The 21,457-nt window shown below is 40.7% G+C and overlaps 2 protein-coding genes across 4 annotated transcripts in view; both read left to right on the top strand.

Moving 5' to 3' along the window:
* The first annotated feature begins 29 nt into the window (after positions 1–29).
* Positions 30–2,527, top strand: REP15 (RAB15 effector protein). Its single transcript, XM_012739515.3, has one exon. The coding sequence runs from the start codon at positions 593–595 to the stop codon at positions 1,301–1,303; it is 711 nt and encodes a 236-aa protein (XP_012594969.1). The 5' UTR covers positions 30–592; the 3' UTR covers positions 1,304–2,527.
* Positions 2,528–10,570: 8,043 nt separating this feature from the next.
* Positions 10,571–21,457, top strand: part of MRPS35 (mitochondrial ribosomal protein S35) — a 34,380-nt gene continuing 23,493 nt past the window's right edge. For 2 of the 3 annotated variants that reach the window (XM_076007538.1, XM_012739493.3), the window contains exons 1-4: positions 10,571–10,700; positions 14,709–14,746; positions 16,411–16,578; positions 20,570–20,630. In XM_076007538.1, coding sequence (XP_075863653.1) covers positions 10,601–10,700; positions 14,709–14,746; positions 16,411–16,578; positions 20,570–20,630 — 367 coding nt within the window. In that variant the 5' untranslated portion in view covers positions 10,571–10,600. The other variant, XM_076007539.1, reaches the window with a different exon arrangement.

The raw sequence follows: 21,457 nt of genomic DNA, 5'->3' as shown, positions 1-21,457 counted from the left end.
CTCTTTATAAGTGGCCATAGATTCATTTGAGTAGGGTTCATAACATGTATCAATAGATAGACATTTGGGGTCTTTCTCTGAGAAACTTTTATTTGAAAGGAAACAGGCAGCTGAGCTGGGGAATAAGGAATCATGGCACAAGGGCTATAGGGAAAGTAAACAGAAATGATTCACCAAATTGGAAGAAAGTAGTTGTAGACAGAGGTGTATGGGTCTTTAAAAAACTAGCATCCTATTTTTAATTTAACTAAAATTTAGAAAAAGGAAACATATCTTGGAAGAGATTACAAAAGATTAAAAGTAGGGACTGTAACCTAGATAGAACAGATGTTTTGTGTGAAATTTAATATCTCTACATAAGCAGCAGGAATCTATGATACAACACACCCAGTTGACAAACAGGGACACCTAACATGTTTGCTTAGCTGCAGGTATATAAGCTCAGCTACACCAAGTTAGCTGTAGCATTAGAAAACTGGGACCATTTTAATAAATGTGACTTCCTGGCAGAACTTTTGCTTTGAAAAAGCTAATTCTGAACGAAGTTCACATGTTTGGTATTTGGGAACAGTGTTAATTGGGTGCAGAGAAAATGGGGCAAAAAGCATCGCAACAATTGGCTCTGAAGGACAGCAAAGAGGTCCTCGGCGTCTGTGAGGTGGTCAGTGGAGCTGTAGTCCACGCAGCTCAGAAACTGAAGGAGTATCTTGGATTTGAATATCCCCTGAGTAAACTCCGCCCAGCCGCAAATACTCTGAATGAGATCTTCTTGATCCACTTCATCACTTTCTGCCAAGAAAAGGGAGTGGGTGAGTGGCTTACCACCACCAAGATGACCAAGAACCAAGCCTTACTGTTTGGAGCAGACTGGATTTGGACCTTTTGGGGATCTGATAAGCAAATAAAGCTTCAGCTGGCAGTACAGACTCTGCAGATGTCTTCTTTTCCTCTCGTGGAATCTAAGCCTTGTGACCTCTCCAATCCAGAACCAAGGGTGAAGCAGTCTTCCTGGAAGGAAAGTAGATTTGATAAGCTGGAAGAATTCTGTAGCTTGATAGGAGAGGATTGTCTGGGCCTGTTTATCATCTTTGGTGTGCCGGGAAAGCCTAAAGACATCAGAGGAGTTGTCCTGGACAGTGTCAAAAGTCAGACGGTGAGCAACCATCTGCCAGGAGGGAAGGCTGTGGCTCAGTTTGTCCTGGAAACCAAAGATTCTGTCTCCATCAGAGAGCTGCTTGGGAACTGTCTGAGTAAGGAAAATGGGCTGAGAGAGGTGGGCAAGGTTTATATTAGCATCCTCTGAACTGGATATGTGTGATGTGACTGGCCTGTAAGATGAAAAGAAATTTTATTCTAATAAGCTCATCTACTTGCATCATTCCTCTGTGGGACGTTTTTGGTTTTTTTTTTCATTTTTTTCCCGTTGATTGAAAGTGACTACCAGGGTGAAAGCATAGTAGTGTCACAATTATGGAGAGAAAAAATGACCCTGGCTGCATTTCAAACTTATAATCTTGTATTCATTTTTTCAATAATACAAATGGGAGGAGTGAATAATAAAGTCATACTTAAAGTTTGATTTGCAAAAAAAAAGTGTCTTTGAAATAAGTCTGGTGCTCAAAAGCATAAAATGTTTTTTGGTGGGAGGTGGGTAGGGTGACATGGTGGGTAAGGCTACAGAGCAGGTTTGATTACATTCATGATGCCAGTTTCAGTTCGGGACTCCTGTGCAAAACTCACATCAATCTTTCCCTCTAATCCTTGCTCTTCTAAGCCCTTGCTCTGGCCCCTCCCTGGCTGCTTCCTCTGCACAGAGAGAACGTGGGTGGAATTTACTTTGGGATTCACTTGAGTGTTAGCTTTACCTATGATTTACAAACAGTCACCCATATAACAATTCCTTGTAATATTATAATAGGTTACTGGTTGAAGCAAGGAAAGTGCATTCACATATAATAACCATTTTTACTTAAAAACCAATGTGGGATTATTACAGTACCAAGCAGAATCACCATTATTGTACTCAAATGCCAGGTCAGAAGCTTCCCTTCTGTTAGTGCCATTTACATATGTCTTCCAGGACTCTAAGAGGTTGATATTTGACAAATCAAGGAGGTTAACTCCCAAGGTCTTAAATCCATTTTAAAGATGTGACCCATAACAACAACAACAAAAAAGTTAAGTCTGTCCAATTACAAGGCCCATAATCTTTTCTAGAGTCATGTAAAGAAAATACTTTGAGTAAGCTACTGCAATTGCTGAGAATGCAAAGATGTTCACCTGCGAAGATGCTAGCTGAGCCCTGTTGCTCATTTCTTCTCCACTTCCTGGCCTTAATCTGCTGGTGCTTCTCCTGTTGCTAAACAACCAGTTCACTGACGGGCAGCACTTTGGAAACATGGGCTGACTCCTGTCAACTGCATCCAAACTCTTAAAGCATTTTCTGTTTGTAACAGTCTTCCCATGACTGTGGCCGTTTCTGTGTTTCGGAATTTAGGGCACTTCCCTGTAAGGCTGAATTAAGATATACGAGAGCAATATGGTATCGGGCAGTGTATTTCAAGGTAAGAAATATATTCACTGTGGTCTGTCGGATGCAAACATGCTGAGGTGCACTCTGTTTCTATTGTACATCGTTTTTTAAAATGCTGATTGCAAGTCACTAAACTGATATCATGATCAGTAATATGTCGCGCAACCCAGAGTTGTAAAAATTCTGTCATGGTGGAAGGGTTGAGAACTTATGGAGCACTCAAGAACAGAGAGCAGCTATGCTGGGGATGTATTGCCCCACTCTCCCTGCCTTCTGGCTCTCGGTTCCGGGCACTCCTATTCTACTGGCCTTCCTCCAAGACTTGGCTCCTTTCCATCGCCAGTTCCCTGGATGCTTCACCATCCTTCGTCAGTCCCCTGCAACCCGTCCCCACCTCAGTAGAAGTCCTCTTTCTTCAGCTAAACCTGAGTGTGCCATTCAGTTTCTTCTGGAACCCTAATGCCTCCTGATTTTCCCATCTAAAAACTAGAGATGACAATACCTACCTCATAGGACTGCTATTATCTAAAATTAAGAGTATTCAAAGTACAAGAACCCAAATCCATTCTTTGATTCTTTCTCCAGCGCAATAAACAGGATTCCCAGAGACCACAGAGCTACATCGTTAATTTCAGTCTAGATTTAGCCTCAAGAGTCTGTTACTGTTTTCTCTTCTCTGAGCCTGGTGTTCTCCAAATTAGATAAGCCTTGCAACATTAGGGAACACTAGCCCCCAAATCCCTCAGCTCTATGACCCAAAGAAGTCCTGGAGGAAAAGGAGGAGAAGGTTCATAATCCCCTTGACGCTTCCTGTTAAAGAGGGTGTGTGGCCTCTTCAGCCTCCAAGAAATGGCTTTGTTTCCCCTCCTCTCAATGCTTATTCCCCCCCATAGCCCTCTCCTTGAGGAAACTGGAATAAGGAAGAGTATATCTGCAGCTTCGTGGTTGTCCTGCATTGGAAATTAGCATAAAAGGTAGTGTTTAATGTTGTAATAAAGATGAAGTATTAATATACACAATTATTTGTCAATTAAAATTATTTCGGCTGGGTGTGGTGGCTCACCCCTGAAATCCTAGCACTCTGGGAGGCTAAGGCGAGTGGATTGCTTGAGGTCAGGAGTTCGAAAACAGCCTGAGCAAGAGTGAGACCCCCATCTCTACAAAAAATAGAAAAAATTAGCCAGATGTGGGAGGCTGAGGCATGAGAATCACTTGAGCCCAGGAGTTTGAGGTTGCAGTGAGTTACAATGACACCTCTGCACTCTAGGCTGGGTGATAGACTGAGACTATGTCCCAAATAATTATTTTCTCAAAAGATGATGAGGTATTGATGGAGAAGTCCATTTCCTCTTTCTGTTAACGAGGGCTCCAATAGCATAGAGTCAAGCTCAATCTATGCAAGTGGGTTAATATATTGCAAAAAAAAAAAAAAAAAGGTTTAAAAGTATAAATGGAAGATAGATTCATTCACATATAATTGCTGAATGCCTATAACACGGAGGCCTTGTTCTATGCCCTACAAATCCAGCAGTGTCTACTCTCAGGGAGTTTCTATCTTAATGATGGGAGACAGGCAATAAACATGCACATATATTTAAATGCATATTTTAAAAATGTCAGAGGTGCTGCAAAGAAAAAGCATGATTCAGGGGATAGAGAGTACAGGAGGTACTATTTTGTATACGCTGGATGGTAAAGGAAGGCCTCAGCGAGGAGGGAGCAACTGGCCAGAGATCTGAGCGCAGAGAGCAAGCATCAGTGCAGATATCTGGGAAAGAATGTTCTAGGCGCAGAGAGCTGCAAATGCAAAGGGCCTGGGGTGGGGGAGGGTGTGATATGTGGATAGCAGAGGCCACTGGTGTGGATGGAGCAGAGTGAGCCCTAGGGAGACTGGTAGGAGATGGGTTTGGAGAAGTAGCCAGAAAATTGGTCAAGCTGATCAAACTTGTAAGCCAAAGCGAGGACTCCAGACTTGATTCTATATGGGAAAGAAGAGTGCCTTGACTGACCTACACTTTCAAAATCAGGTGGAGACCTGATTGTAGGGAGAAAAAGAGGAGAAGCAGAGCCCAGCAGCTAGGAAGCTGTTACAGTGATCCAGGTGAGAGAAAAGGTGGCTTGGAACTTGGTGGTAGAGGAGAAGGGGTGAAGAGGTCAGATTTAGGACATTGTTGAAGGTAAAGCACAGAGCAATTGCCGATGATTAGATGAGGGATATGAAACACGCCACAACACAGACTGTATTTCCAAAGGTCTCAAATAATAAAAATATATGCAAGGGTAAAAATAATTTGTCTTTAACATTTTTTCACCCCAAGGAACCAAAAAATAAAGAAAAGTATTTTAGCCCTCGCCTTCAGTAAATTGGGCATGAATAGACCCAGGCAGTATCTCTTGACATTGATAAGCAATGATTATTCCCACTTTGAATGCTTCTGGAAGGTTACAGTACCCAGTGTTTTCTTGGTGTTAGCGGCCCCTGTCTGCGGAAATGCTGCATAGACTAAGGTTCCAAGAAGATGGTGATGTAGAGTAAAAGAACATTCAACTTGGAATCAGATGTGGATTTGAGTCTCAGTTCTCATAAGAGCAGAGTCAAGTGCCTTAACTCTTTGTTTTCTTACCTGGAAAATAGGAATAACTTCAACTACAGTCATGCATTGCTTAACAATGGGGATGTATTCTTTTTTTTTTTTTTTTTTTTTGAGACAGAGTTTCGCTTTGTTGTCCAGGCTAGAGTGAGTGCCGTGGCGTCAGCCTAGCTCACAGCAACCTCAAACTCCTGGGCTCAAGCGATCCTCCTGCCTCAGCCTCCCGAGTAGCTGGGACTACAGGCATGTGCCACCATGCCTGGCTAATTTTTTATATATATATCAGTTGGCCAATTAATTTCTTTCTATTTATAGTAGAGACGGGGTCTCACTCTTGCTCAGGCTGGTTTTGAACTCCTGACCTTGAGCAATCCGCCCGCCTCGGCCTCCCAAGAGCTAGGATTACAGGCGTGAGCCACAGCGCCCGGCCTAACAATAGGGATATATTCTGAGAAATATTATATATTGTCAGGTGATTTTGTCATTGTGCTAACATCATAGTGTGTACTTACATAAACCTAGGTGGCATTGCCTTCTACACACCTAGGCTATATGGTACAGCCTATTGCTCCCAGGCTACAGACCTGTGTAACATGTTACTGTGCGGAATACTGTAGGCAGGGGTAACACATTGGTAAGTGTGCATCTAAACATATCTAAACACAAAAAAAGGCATAGTAAAAATACTGTATAAAAGATAAAAAACAGTATACCTGCATAAGGCACTTATACTTAGCATGAATAGAGAATATAGGGCTGAAAGTTGCTCTGGGTGAGTCAGTGAGTAGTGAGTGAATGTGAAGGCCTAGGACATTACTCGGCACCACTGTAGATTTTTAAACACTGTACACTTAGGCTACAGTAAATTTATTCAAAAATTAAGTAATTGCACTACGATGTTACAACAGCTACATCATTAGGCAATAAGAATTTTTTTAGCTCCATTATAATCTTATGGGGCCACTGTCATGTGTGGTTGGTGATTGAATGAAATGCCACTAAATGGCATGTGACTGGATTTCAAAGGGGACAAAGGTTGTGAAAGGGCCGGGCATGGTGGCTCACACCTGTAATCCTAACACTCTGCGAGGCAGAGGGGGGCAGATTGCTCGAGGTCAGGAGTTTGAGACCAGCCTGAGCAAGAGCGAGACCCCATCTCTACTATAAATAGAAAGAAATTAATTGGCCAACTAATACACATAGAAAAAATTAGCTGGGCATGGTGGCGCATGCCTGTAGTCCCAGCTACTCGGGAGGCTGAGGCAGGAGGGTCGCTTGAGCCCAGGAGTTTGAGGTTGCTGTGAGCTAGGCTGACGCCATGGCACTCACTCTAGCCTGGGCAACAAAGCAAGACTCTGTCTCGAAGAAAAAAAAAAAAAAAAAGGTTGTGAAAGTATTTTGTAAAGTTTCAATTTACCAAAATTTCAGAGAACCTGGTACAAATTGTAACTATTCATGTTATAAATAGCTGGAGTGTGGGGTGCGGTGACAATGCCATTACAAGATGGCGCCGATTTCCGGTGGCCCGCCTGTAGTAAACAAGTTCAGCGCATGCGCAGAGTAAGTCCTGGCCTGTTCTATAAGTATGCATATGAAGGATCTTAGCTTGGCCTATCAGTGATAACCCTCGCGCGCTTTTAACCTATCCCCATCACTTCCCTCCTTCCTTAGAGTATATAAGTGTGTGAGAGCTTGTGCTCAGGGTCTTCCGCATCATGTAAGTCTAAAGGGAACCCCATTAAAGCACTGTCAGAAGAACTCCAGTTGCCGCGTCTTCCTTGCTGGCGAGGCGGGCGCGACACTGGAGGGCATAAATCAAAGACATAGCATGTTTTTTTTTTCCTAAGTGAAAATAAAAATGTAAAACTTTTTGCATTCTCATTTAATTTTTTTAAAAGCTGCATTCTGGTTGTAAAAATACAAGTACAAATATGTGGGAAGTGTAGTCTTTAGGAGTCTCACCTCTACCCCCATACCCACTTCCTCAAATTTACTGTTTACCCCTCTAGAAGTTGTATTGAATATAAAAAATATTTTATACAAATGGGATTAAATAACCCATAACTGCCTTATAACCTGCATTTCAAAGAACCATATATTGTGGACAATTTTCTGTACTAATGGATTTATATCCACTTAATCCTTTTTAAGGCTGATTTCAGTGGTTCTTAATTCTGCCTGAATATTTGACTTACTTGTGGAACTTAAGAAGTAAACAAAAAACAAAGCAAGCAAACAAACAAACAAAAAGCCCCAAGCAAAAGCTCCAAACACACCTAGACCAATGGTTCAACTTCTCAATCAGGGAGAAGGTCTAGACAATTGTTTTTTAAAATCTCCTGAGATGATTCTAATGTTCAACCAGCATTGAAACCCATGTATCTTAGTACTCTATATTATATGAATACACAATAATATGTTTAACCAATACTGGGTTTTTTTCTTTTATATCTTTTTTATTTTTTTCCTGAAAAGCCTGTTTAGGTTCTAGAAACCAATACTGTTTTGATGGACATTTAGGTTGCAAGGTCTATCCTCATACCTGATATTTCCATACTGTTTACCATACTTGTGAATAGACATAATTTGTTCACCCACTTTTTATAAAGATGTTAGTTCTGATTAAAAGTACCTCTCTGCCAGGTGCGGTGGCTCACACCTGTAATCCCAGCACTTCAGAAGTCCAAGGCAGGAGGATCACTTAAGGCTAGGAGTTTGAGCCAAGCCTAGGCAACATAGGGAGACCCCATCTCTACAAAAAGAGAAAAACAATTAAAGAAAAAGTAGCTTTCATTGGATTAATCCAGGTTTTAAATATAGTAAAAACCCCTTGTAAAAAAGCTTAATATTTAAAATTGTTCTACACAGGATTGGCTACATAATTTGTAAGACCCAGTGCAAACTGAAAATGCAGAACTCTTTGTTCAAAAATTATCAAGAATTTTTAGCCAGGAATAGTGACTCAAGCCTGTAGTCCCAGATACTTGGGAGACTGAGGTGAGAGGATAGCTTCAGCCCAGGAATTCAAGGCTGCAGTGGGCAATGATCATTCCACTGCACTTTAGCCTGGACAACAGAGCAAAACACCGTCTCTAAAAAAAAAAAAAAAAAAAAAAAATTATTAAAAATTTTAATACAGGGACAGCAGAGCATTAAGCCAGGCACAAGGCCTTGTAAGTGTAGATCATATGCCCATGAAGCCAGCCTGGCTTCTATGATATGTTGGATTATTTGGTCATTAAGGTTGAAGAAATGATTTTTATCACGAATGAATGATTACACCTCCATGGTCCTTCCCAATTGAAATTGTATGTAATTCTCAGTAACTCCTATGTGCAAGATTGTAAATGCTTTCTCTTTACACTGCACAAAACAGATATCATTGCCTATTGATAGCATTGTAAATGAGTTTTTAACTTTTAATATAGAATAAAATTTACTATACTTGATGCCAGGGAAAACAATAAGTACTTTTTTGGTTCCTCTAGCTCTGGCCATCTATCCACTTTAGTCTTAGGGAGAGAGTAAAAGACAGAAACCATAGCAAAGTAGAATAGAAACTTAAGTCTCTTAACATCTTACTCAGAAATTAAGAAGTCTCTGAATATGATCATATTCCTTTTGTCCCTAAATTTCTATGGTCTAGGCTTTGCACTTTATCTACTAAAATATACAGACTTGACAGAGAAAAAGAGGTTATTGCATTGACCCTGAGCTTAATTCTAGTGACCACCACTTACATTATGCTTTCTGAAGTTAATTACACTTAATTACAACTGTCCTGAGAAAGATACTGTTCCCATTTTCCTTGAAATTGAAATTCAGAGGGGTTAGGTAGATTGCCCAATGTCACAAAGAAGCAGAGCCTGGATTAAAACCTCACATCCATCTGACCAAAAAGGTCAGAATCTCAAGAATAGTTCGAGGGAAGGAGAAAACACCATGTGAGGACAAAAGCAGAAGTTGGTGTGCCGCATCTATTAGCCAAGAAACACCAGGGATTGGCAGCAACCATCAGAAGCTAGAAGAGAGGCATGGAACAGATTCTCCCTCAGAACCTCTAGAAGGGACCAACTCTGCAGTCACCTGGATTTCAGACTTCTAGACTCCAGAACTGTGAGAAAATAAATTTCTGTTGTTTTAAGTCACCCATTCTGTGGTACTTGTCACAGCAGCCCTAGGAAACTAATACACAATGCTTCTGTTTTGGAGCAATAATGGGATGGGAAGAATCCAGAAAAGATGAGGGCGGTGATTATTACAAATACTTGCCCATCTCATGCCATTTATCCCCCTCCTTACTGAATGATGCCCATGGCACACTGAATACTCACAGCTAGAATACTCTGGGACTCCTGCGTACCTCTGCTCTACTAGCTGTATGCTTACTAAAAGTCAGTTGCTTTTATTCCCAGTTGTTCTTGTTGTTATAATTTTGTACTCCCGATTTAAAAGATAGGGGATAATTTTATTAACGGTTGTATGTTAATCCATTCTAGGGTAGAAAGTAAGAGCGTTCCTTAAAGGATAAACATTATTTTCTAGGGCCTGATGAGTTCTGACTTTTTGTAATTCTAACTTGAGCATGAACAAGCTAACCAAATTATTAAGTTATAGGCTACGGGCACACAATGTTTGCGGTACACCAATACCGTACCCAGAGTTTTGGGTATCTTGTTTTTTGGACACAGAGTCTTGCTCTGTTACCCTGGGTAGATTGCAGTGGTGTCTTCGTAGCTCACTGCAACCTCAAACTACTAGGCTCAAGTGATCCTCTTGCCTTAGCCTCCCGAGTAGCTGGGAGGACAGGTGTGCACCAGGATGCTCGGCTAATTTTTCTATTTTTATTACAGTAGAGGCGTGGTCTCCACTCTTTCTTGCTCAGGCTGGTCTAGAACTCTTGAGCTCCAGCAATCCTCCCGTCTCAGCCTCCCAGAGTGCTAGGATTCCAAGCATACTTGCTTTAAGATCACACATCCTAGAAATGGTGAAGTTTCAAACTCTAGCAGTCTGGCTCAAGGGACATCCTTTTAACTACTACAGGATACTGCGTCTCCCCCGTAGGCGTATATCCCTTGCACTAGTTTAGGATTTCTTTAATCCAAATAAATGCAGAAAAGTAGCAATTGCAAAGAATCAGAGCCCTGGGGTAGATGGCCTACCTCCTGGGTCATGTGACGATGGAGATAGACCTCTGTGAGCCACATTGCCCCCATATCTTATAGTCCTCCTTTGCAATTGTCTTGGAACTCACTGATTCGATTTTTTAAAAGATCCTTTTGGTTTTCATGTCATTATTTTTTCCTATTTTGGAGGGGTGGCTTTCTGCACATTTGATTCCCTCGCTGAGTTCGCGCAGACCCACGTGGTTCCTGTTTCTCCATCCTAGGGGCGGGGCAAGAGCCGGTGGGCCCGCCCCTCCCGCCCCCTTGACGGCGAACGCGTTTGTGCCCTACGGCTCTCCGTCCGCGCAGCCATGGCGGCCGCCGCTCTCACGGCGTGGCTGGCCTTGCACCCGGGAGTCAGGACCCTGCGTGCATTCTCCACCGCCGTGTCCCCAGCCACTCCTAGCCTTCGTGAGTGTCTGCCTCGTTGCCTCCGGGCTGAGGGGGAGGTGCGAGGGCGGAAGGCCGGCCCCAGGATGGCCGCGGCGGTGACTGAGCCAGCGCCGCCCTGGGGAGGCCGGTACGTCCTCTGCCAGCTTGTCGCTAGCCCGCCAGTGGGAAAGCTGCGGATGTCGCTCTGTCCTCTGCGCCCGCGTCCCCTTGCTCCCAATCGTTGGTTTCTGCTCTGGGACCTCTGGACGCTTGCTCAGAAAGCTTGCATCCTCCCTCCCCCAGGAACTGCTACTTCTGGGGTTCTCTCTCTAGAGGCTGGTGCTCAGTAATGTTTATCGGGCAGTGTGGAACCATGGATTTTCCTGAACATTAAGAGAGGCATATATATGGTTGTGACAGAACAAACTGCAGCTCTGAATTCCGGGCCACCAAATGGGGTGACCTTCATGTAACAGATTATAGGGATTCTTGATAGTGGGCTTGTCCTGGAGAAGTCTAGTTGAAAAAAAACAGATTTTTCAACGGTAAAGTACTATGTAGAGTGAAAGGCACTGTAGTAGAAGTGTGAAGAATGACAGGGGAGCATTGAGGAGGAGCTGGCAAGAGTCTGGAAATTCTCAGCCAAGGGATGGGTACCTCCAGTATATCAGCAGGTCCTATCTGTGCTGTCTCCTATAGTATCTCCAATTTACTCTCTTCATACTACCAGCAGCCCAATCTAGGCCACCATCCCTCATTTCTGCAATAGTTTGCTTTCTGTGTCCTATTTCCACCTTGCTCTCCTGGATTGAATTCTCAACAACAGCCAGAATGAGGTGTTCAAGATGCAGATCTTGTCTTGCTACTTGCTTGTTCAGAAGCTATATATGGTTTCTATTGTTTTATGGTAAATTGTAAATTCCTTAATGCTTCATAGTGGCTCTTTGTAGTCTTAACACTTGTTTATTTTTTTGTTTTTCATTCATTCTTTCATTCTACAAATACTTAACTCTCACTATATGCTAGGCAGTGTTCTAGACACTGGGGATATACAGCAAGGTCTCTAATCTCATGAACTTTACATTCTTTTGAGGAAGCCAGAGTATAAACAAGTAAAGAACTAAATAAAATGTCAGGTAGTGTTTAGTGCTATGAAGAAAAATAAAGCAGAGTTTTGAGAATGATGGATTGGGGGAGTAGTGGCTATAGGGTAAGATAAGATAAGATAGGTAAGGTATCTCTGAGAAAGTGACATTTGAGCAGAGCCCAGAGCCCTGCAAAGATCTGGGGAAGAGCATTGTTGTCATAGGGATTTGCAAGTGCAAAGGCCCAAAAGTGAGAAAAAAGCACAGGGGTGTGATCAAGGAATAGAAAGAAGGCCAACATGGCTGGAGCTGAGCAAAGGAGGGAGTAATAATATAAGATGTCATAGAGTTAAGTCATGGCCTGATCTTATAAGGCTTGTAGGCATTCTGTTTGGATTTTTTTTTTTATTTCGGCATATTATGGGGGTACAGATTTTAAGGTTTCAATAAATGCCCTTTCCCCCCTCCCCCCACTGTTTGGATTTTTGGCTTGGATTTTATTCTGAGTTTGGGATCACATTAGAAAGCTTTGAACAGGACATGGAAGTGATATAAGGTGATTTACATTTTTAAAAGATCACTGGCCGCTGTGTGAACTAACTTTATTGAGGTAAGAATGGAACCAGAGACGTGTGTAGAGGCTGTTGCAGTAGTCCAAATGAGGCAATGGTGACTTAGATTGGGTGAATAGTGGAGAAGGTGGTGTGGTTGAATTTGGGATATATTTTGAAGGTAGAGATGATAGGACTTACTAATGGATTTGATGTGGGGCTTGAGGACAACTCTCAAAAAAACCTATTATATTTTTGTTCTGACCAGTTGGATGAATGGCAGTACCATTTACAGGGATTGGAAAGACTGGAAGAAGGAAATAAAGAGCTCTACCAAGGATGTATTATGGTTGAGAAGCCTATTACATATTGTTTACCTCTTATTTCAGTGACTCTATTCTACTGTTAAATTTCAGTCCTATTGAATTTGTGTATTTGCTTGGATTTTTCTATTTTCTCTTGCTCTCCTGAAACTCTTTTTCTCACCTACCTGTCTCCATGGCTCAGTAAGGTAGGTGCTCATCCTTCAGGTTTTAGCTTAAGGTTAATTTCTTCAGGAGATTTTTCCCCACTGTATTAGTCAGTGTTCTCCAGACAGACTGAACCAGTAGGATAGATATAGATGTAGATGTAGATAGAGATATACAAATATATGAGAGGGGATTTATTAGAATCTGCTCACATGATTATGGAAGCTGAGAAGTCCCTCAATAGGTCATCTGTAAGCTAGAGGCCCAGAGATTCTGTTGCATGGTGACTTCAGGTCTGAAGCCTTCAGAACCAAGGAAGCTGATGGAACTCTCAGTTTCCTAGGCAGAAGGCCTGAGAGCCCGAGAGCCCCAATGGGGGTTAGGGATGGGTGGGGTGGATGGTGGTGTTAGTGTAAATCCTGGAGTCCAAAGGCTGGAGAACCTGGAGTTCTGGTGTCCAAGGGCAGGAGAAGAGTGTCCCCACTCCAGGAGAGAGAGAGTGAATGCTGCTTTCCTCTGCCTTTTGTTCTGTCTGGGCCGGCAACTGATTGGATGGTATGCATCCACAATGAGAGCAGGTCTTCCCCACTCAGTCCGCCAACTCATACACCATTCTCCTCTGAAACACCCTCACAGACATACCTAGAAGTCATGCTTTACCAGCTATGTAGGTATCCCTTAATCCAGTCAAGCTGACACCTAAAATAAACTATCACTCCAACTAGTTGACTAGGTTCAGTTCCTTGTTCTATGTGTCCATAATATGTAGCACTGTTTATTGAAATTACTTGTTAAAAAGTTGTCTTATTTGACAGACTCTACATTCTGTGAAAGTAAAGACTATCTCTGTCTTGTTCAGTGCTGCCTTCTTATTTTCTGGTATGCAGAATCAGATGATTTTTTAATGAATGAATGAATATTGCAGGATAAATAGGAACTTGTCAGGTGAAGAAGTGGTTTTTAGGTGGGGGGCAGGAGCTAGGCAGATGGGAGGGAAGCATATTCCAAGCAGAGAGAACAGAAAGTTCAGAGAAAGATTAAAAGCCCTGGTACTAGAAGTTCATTGTAACAGTGGAGCCTTTTAAAGGGAGGTGAAGGTAGCAATAGTGGTTTCCAGTATGGTGAGCTGTGTACACTAAACTAATGTCACCTTAATCCTTGCTCCTTAGTTTTCTTGACTATAAGTGACTTCTAAATAAGGATAGTAATAGTACTTATATTCACTGTAATGAATAAGATTAAATGAGGTAATAAAAAAACATTTAGCACAGTATCTGCATTTGAAAGTGCTCAATAAATATATCTATTATTATTTTAGTATAACAAAGTGTTTAGAAAGGCATAAAGTTATATAATATTTTCAAAGGTATTTACTGTATATAAGTAAGTAATTCTACAGTCATGTGTGATTTATTAGGAATGGCTGTGATTTTTGTTATTGGTATTAGAGTAGTATTGGCAATTCTAACATGCAATAGGGAAGGAAAAACTGAAGGGATTTTTTTTTTGGTAGAAAGAATAGAGCAATTCCAGATGTGAACAAGTGTATGTATAGTTGGAACATTTCAAACCAAGTATCTTTAAAGATTCAAAATACTTATTTCTAACTAGATATTTTAACTTGGGAAAGTGAATTTATTTTAAGTGAACCTTAAAATTTATTGAAAATATTTCTTTAGATAATGAGTTCACTATATCAGCAATCACAATAAACTTTATATCTAAATAACTAGAGAATTTTCATAGCTATTTCTGACTTTTTGTTTTCCTTAAGATGGTTTTAGTCCTTGAGCTTACACAGAATGGGTTACTGTTTCATTTTTGTGTCACCAAATACCTTAAATTGTATTAATATTAGAATAATGGGATCATGATTGATTTTGAAGAACTGTATGTTGTAAAATTCTCTGTAACTAATGTGTTGTCTTTTGGGTACAACAGAAAGAACGTCCAAAACTGAAAGAATGTGGAAAAGAAAGGTAAACAATTTATATACTTCACTATATACTACCTCAGTGGTTCCTGAAGTTCTAACATGAGACATGTATTATGAGGCAAAAGGGTACTGTCAGAAAAAGTTTTACAAGCTCATGTTTACAGGCCCCAACCCAGGCAGGGGTTAATCTTTGACTGTTTTTTTTTTTAGTCAATACTCAAAGAATAGATATCTTTGAGAGGTGGGCTCACTCACCAGTTTAGTCTCACCTTGTGCGCATCTCTGTGGAAGAATCCAAATTATGAGGTCAGTTAGTAAGCCTGGAATCAGAACAGAGGCACATTAGTTGGAAGTTAAATGATACCAAATGATAATCATTAGGACCAATCATTTTCACAGGAATATTACCTGCTTCTAAGACATACTCAACACTGGTTTTGATCTTGCTCAGATGAGCGTTGCTAAATTTTGCCACTTTAAACCCTACTTTTGTATGCTGGCCATCCCTTCCTATTTATTACAATTAAGAAAAAGAAAAAGTTAGGTCGGGTGTGGTGGCTCACGCCTATAATCCTAGCACTCTGGGAGGCTGAGGCAGGAGGATCGCTCAAGGTCAGGAGTTCAGAACCAGCCTGAGCAAGAACAAGACCCCATCTCTACTAAAAGTAAAAAGAAATTAATTGGCCAACTAAAAATATATAGAAAAAATTGGCCGGGCATGGTGGCACATGCCTGTAGTCCCAGCTACTTAGGAGGCTGAGGCAGCAGGATTGCTTGAGCCCAGGAGTTTGAGGTTGCTGTGAGCTAGGCACCACTGCACTCTAGCCCAGGCAACAGAGTGAGACTCTGTCTCAAAAAAAAAAAAAGTTAATGTGATTGACTGAACTATCAAGTACTAGTTTTTCTCTGAGCTTCAGAGACATAATTTCTCATTATGTCTTTCTTCTATCAGTTTAACCCTAATTTACTTATTTCCCTGTTCCTATGCTTAATTTTCCATATTCCTTATGTCCAAGTTTTTTTTTTTTTTTTTTGAGACAGAGTCTCACTTTGTTGCCCAGGCTAGAGTGAGTGCCATGGCATCAACCTCAATCTCCTGGGCTCAAACAATCCTACTGCCTCAGCCTCCTGAGTAGCTGGGACTACAGGCATGTGCCACCATGCCCGGCTAATTTTTTGTATACATATTTTTAGTTGGTCAATTAATTTCTTTCTATTTTTAGTAGAGACGGGGTCTCGCTCAGGCTGGTTTTGAACTCCTGACATTGAGCAATCCGCTGGCCTCAGCCTCCCAGAGTGCTAGGATTACAGGTGTGAGCCACCACACCCGGCCTCCAAGTTTTTAATGTCTCCTCATGTACTGACTTCCATCAAAGCGATTTTAGAGATTATTTCAAAAATATATTAACTCACTCCTTCATAAATAAAATATAAAAATTTTGCTAAAAGCCTAGTTAAATAAATAGAGAAATTTTTAGTGAAGGAAATGTAAAATGAAAGGGGATCCTTGCCAGAGGGTCTGAGAAGAGCATGCAGAGATATTTAGAGAAATACAGTGTTTTTTCATTTTAAGAACAGCAGCTTTGTGAGAGGTCAGACATAGGTTGCAGTTCTGCTTTAATTTTTTTGTAATTGCTTTTTTTTTTTTTTGCTTCAAAACTAAAGAATGTTTCTATTTAAAATATGAAACTATTTTATGTTTCTTAGGCACTGCCTCCTAGGACAGAGAAAATGGCTGTTGACCAGGACTGGCCTAGCGTTTACCCTGCTGCAGCGCCATTTAAACCCTCTGTGGTCCCTCTTCCTATTAGAATGGGTTATCCAGTAAAAAAGGGCGTGCCGTTGGCAAAGGAGGGAAATCTAGAACTTTTAAAGGTAAGATAAGTTGTCGGTTCGTTGGCTAAATAAATGCTGATCTTCCCCTCCTTCCACCCTCCTTTACTTCAAGGCTTGGTATCTAGGTATCTAGCAGCTTATTGTATTGTAACTTAAAAATTTGTCCAGGTCATAACGGATATTGTATTTTGATTATGCATGGTAAAGAAGACTCACAGAATCCTAAGCATTTAAGAATGTAATTAATGAGTCCTTTGTCCTTGTTCTTTTTTCTGTTGTATCTCTTCTACATTGTATCTTTCTGTGGAACTAAGAAAAGTGAAATAACCTAATTTGAGAGTGAGAATTGGGAAGTGAAAAGGAATTTTAAAACTGTCTGTCCAGAAAGATAGAATGTTACTTAGTGGTGTCACTATAATCCACCAAATTTTCCTTCTCTATATTTTTTGAAGCAAAATAGGTTACAGCAAATGCTTCATTTGATAGAATCTACAGTGATTTGTGAACTATAGGTTTTAAAAAGAAAATATAAATGCTTAATCTGGGAACACATATCTTAGATGGCGTCCTTTAACACTGTGGCCCTCAACCCACCAGTCCGTGGCTTGTTAGGAACTGGGCTACTCAGGAGGTGAGTAAGTGAAGCTTCATCTGTATTTACAGCCATTCCCTATCACTCCCATCACTGCCTGTGCTCCGCCTCCTGTCAGATCAGCGTCGACATTAGGTTCTCATAGGAGCCCGAACTCTACTGTAAACTGTGCACGTGAGGGATCTAGGTTGCACACTTCTTATAAGAATAAAGCCTAGGCCGGGCGCGGTGGCTCACACCTGTAATCCTAGCACTCTGGGAGGCCGAGGGGGGCGGATTGCTCAAGGTCAGGAGTTCAAAACCAGCCTGAGCAAGAGCGAGACCCCGTCTCTACTATAATAAGAAAGAAATTAATTGGCCAACTAAAATATATATAGAAAAAATTAGCCGGGCGTGGTGGTGCATGCCTGTAGTCCCAGCTACTTGGGAGGCTGAGACAGAAGGATTACTTGAGCCCAGGAGTCTGAGGTTGCTGTGAGCTAGACCGATGCCTCGGCACTCACTCTAGCCTGGGCAACAAAGCGAGACTCTGTCTCAAAAAAAAAATAAATAAATAAAGCCTGATGAGCTGAGGTGGTGATGCTACTGCTAGTGAGTGGCTGCAAATACAGATTATCATTAGCACAGAGGTCTGACTGCACAGAAACCACAATAAATCAATTGCTTGCAGACCCATATCAAAACCCTATTATTAGTGAGTGACAAATGACAATTAAGCTGCATCTGGTGGCAGACTTTATAGTGGCAAGTGAGTTGATGTACTTCACTTGTACAGCTGCATCTGGTGGCAGGCTTTAAGTCAGAATCTGACACTTATTTTAGTCCATGACACTTATTTTAGTGTGCCCCCCCCATTATTTTATTTACCATTTCCATCCTGGCCTCTTTTCTGCACTCCACTCTTGTTTCAGTCACAGTTTTGGTAAGCCCACAAGCTAACCAAAGCAAAAATGAGTAAAAAACAAATGTCTCCAGAGAGCTTCTTTGAAAAGGGGGAAACACCCAATGATAAGACAGCAGAAGACTCTAAGACTGTCACCAAAATGAAAGCTGCATTTATTAATAAAAGAAAATACCAAGAGTTCTACTTATATTACGGATTCACTGCAACAGGTGACTCACATTCTCCAAGCCCACTTTGTATATGTGGCAACCAGCTATTCATGAAACCTTCAAAACTGCTTTGCCACATGGAGATCAAGCACCCTGCATTAAAAGACAGGCCTTTGGAGTTTTCCAAAAGAAAAAACATGATCAGGACGAACAGAAGCAATTATTGAAGGCCACCACTTCATCAAATGTGTCTGCACTGAGAGCATCATTCTTAGTAGCTAACCGCATTGCTAAAGCTAAGAAGTCCTTTACTATTAGTGAAGAGCTGATCCTGCCTGCTGCCAAGAACATTTGCCGTGAACTTTTAGGAGAGACTGCAGTTCAAAAGGTGGCATGTGTTTGTCTTTTGGCTAGCACCGTAACTAGATAAATTGATGAAATAGCAGAGGATATTGAGGCATAATTATTAGAGAGGATTAATGAGTCACTGTGTTATGCAATCCAAGTTGACAAGTCTGTCAGTGTTGACAAGGCAACAATGCTTGTTTACGTGTGATATATTTTTCATGAGGATATGTTATGTGCACTTCTGTTGCCAACCAACACCACAGCTGCAGAACTATTCAAGTCTTTAAATGATTACGTATCAGGAAAAGTGAATTGGTCGTTTGTGTCGGTATGGGCACAGTTGAAGCAGCTGCCACGACTGGATGGCTTTCTGGTATCACTGTTTGGGTCAAGGAGGTCGCTTCTGAATGTGTCTACACACTGTGTCATCCATAGAGAAATGCTGGGTAGCTGAAAAATGTCACCTGAACTAAATAATGTTTTGTAGGATGTGATTAAAATTATCAACCATATTAAAGTACATGCCCTTAACTCAAGTCTGTTTGCGCAGCTCTGTGAGGAGATGGGCACAGGGCATACACATCTTCTCTTATACACAGAAGTGAGATGGCTTTCTAAAGAAAAACACTAGCCAGAGTTTCTGAGTTATGAGAGCCACTCCAGAGATTTCTTTTAGAAAAATTGTCACCACTGGCAGCACATTTCAGTGACACAGAATGGGTCGCAAAACTTGCTTACTTGTGTGACATATTCAACGTGCTCCACAAACTCAATCCATCACTTCAGGGGAGAATAACTGTGCTCAAGTCAGCAGATAAAGTGGTTGCATTCAAAGCCAAACTGGAATTATGGGGGTGATGAGTGAACATTGGGATTTTTGACATGTTTCAAACATTAGCAGAGATTTTGAAAGATAATGAGCCAGGGACTTTATTCTCCCTGCTGGTTCATGATCACCTATCTCAGCTTTCAAAAGAGTTTGGGCATTACTTCCCAAATACAAAAGACCCCCAAACTGGGAGGGAATGGGATCCATGACCCATTTGTGAATAAGCCAGTTGAATTAACTTTGTTCATGCTAGAAGAGGATCAACTGCTTGAGATCGCAAATGACAGTGGCCTTAAAAGTATGTTGGAGGCAACTTCACATCTTCATATGTTCTGGATTAAAGTCAAGGTGGAATATTCTGAGATTGCCCCCAAAGCACTGAAAAGCCTGTTTCCATTCCCAGCATCTTATCTTTGTGAAGCAGAGTTTTCTGCAGTGACAGCAGTCAAAACGAGGTTACGGAATATACTGGATAAAGCAACACACTTCAGGTGTCACTGTCTCCCATCACCCCCAGGTGGGACCATCTAGTTGCAGGAAAACAAGCTCAGGGCTCCCACTGATTCTGCGTTATGGTGAATTATGTAATTATTTCATCATATATTACAATGTAATAATAATAGAAATAAAGTACACAATAAATGTAATGGGCTTGAATCATCCTGAAACCATCCCCCTTGGCCCTGGTCCATGGAAAAATTGTCTTCCACGAAACTGGTTCCTGGTGCCAAAAAGGTTGGGGAACCACTGCTTTAACATATAGTGAAAGTTATACGATGAAAAATGAACTGTGTTTTCCACAGATGAGAGTCTTTTTGTCCTTAAGTCCTTTTAGTTTTATAAGGGAAATATATATGTACATCTGTAGATCCATGGCAGGAAGAGTACTATAAAAATGATGTTTATTTTTCCAACATGATTGTCATCATAAGATACTAAGTAAAAGGTGAAAGATTTTTACAATCTGAAGACACATCAGAGTGTCGTTGTAAGTCACATGATACTGAATCTAAATAATTCTGATAAGGAATTTTAAGGAATTCATTTCTTGAATTGACAATATCTGTGACAGAATTAACATTATAAAAAACCTATCATATTTTATTTACTACATGGTTTGCTGGGCCTGTGATTTAGTTTTATGAGAAAATTATCTTTATATTTTTAATACATTTAGCTAATTTGTCCTTTAAATTTCTCTATTTTAGATTCCCAATTTTCTGCATTTGACTCCTGTAGCAATTAAAAGGCACTGTGAAGCTCTTAAAGGCAAGTGGTTGTTTTCTTATATGAACTTTATATTGATTTTGACCATAAAATTAAGAATCTCAGTGTTAATATACTACATAGTCTTATATTCTGAGTCATTGTCAGTTTCTCCTTTTCTGAAGGATTTTTCAAGTTGTTTTCAGTAATTCTTGGATGTCAAACCTGCAAATTGTTTTTGCCCACCCCTCTACAAGGTGCTATGAATAATAAAGAGAATTAGAAACCATAATCCTTGCTCACAAATAGGTTTGGGATTTACCTTTAAGTTATAGAAAGCATACAAGATTGAAGAAAATACATACATACAAAGACTGAAGAAAATACTGCAGAGTTTTGCCAACAGATACAATTCAGTGTGATCCAAACTAAAGATAGTGTCGAAGGATGCTGAGTAGCAGAATAGTGAGTCAGTAGGTTCAGTAATGGGGGACTTCACAGAGAAGAGTTATCTTGAAGAAATTGCTAAAAATTTTTTTAAAAATTAAGTGATTACATACATGTGTAAATCAAATAGAAGATCTTACAGTGAAAAGCAGTAGTCTCATGTGCTTTCTTTTCCATCACAGACCCCTCATCCCAGAAATGTTCTCTCTTAATCATTATTTAGTTCTAATAATTACTTCCAGAGAGAGAGAGAGAATAGAGAATGTATTTATATATACTTACATTTATACTATATACTCCATGTAGTATGTGTATATATATTTTATATATAAAAGAGTAATCACTAGAGTATGATTATACCTCCACTTCTGGATTTATTGATTTTGAACAGTGTTTATTGATTCCTAGATAGAGACATAAATTTTTCATGCACTTGTACTGCT

Source organism: Microcebus murinus, chromosome 10 (genome assembly GCF_040939455.1).
Source record: "Microcebus murinus isolate Inina chromosome 10, M.murinus_Inina_mat1.0, whole genome shotgun sequence".
NCBI classification, from domain to species: domain Eukaryota; kingdom Metazoa; phylum Chordata; class Mammalia; order Primates; family Cheirogaleidae; genus Microcebus; species Microcebus murinus.
The sequence above is the reverse complement of the archived record's forward strand: the minus strand, read 5'-3'. Positions and strand labels throughout refer to the sequence as shown.

Bases quoted from the DNA above. Each gene is read 5' to 3' on its own strand.
- REP15 (XM_012739515.3), top strand. From the start codon at position 593: ATGGGGCAAAAAGCATCGCAACAATTGGCTCTGAAGGACAGCAAAGAG.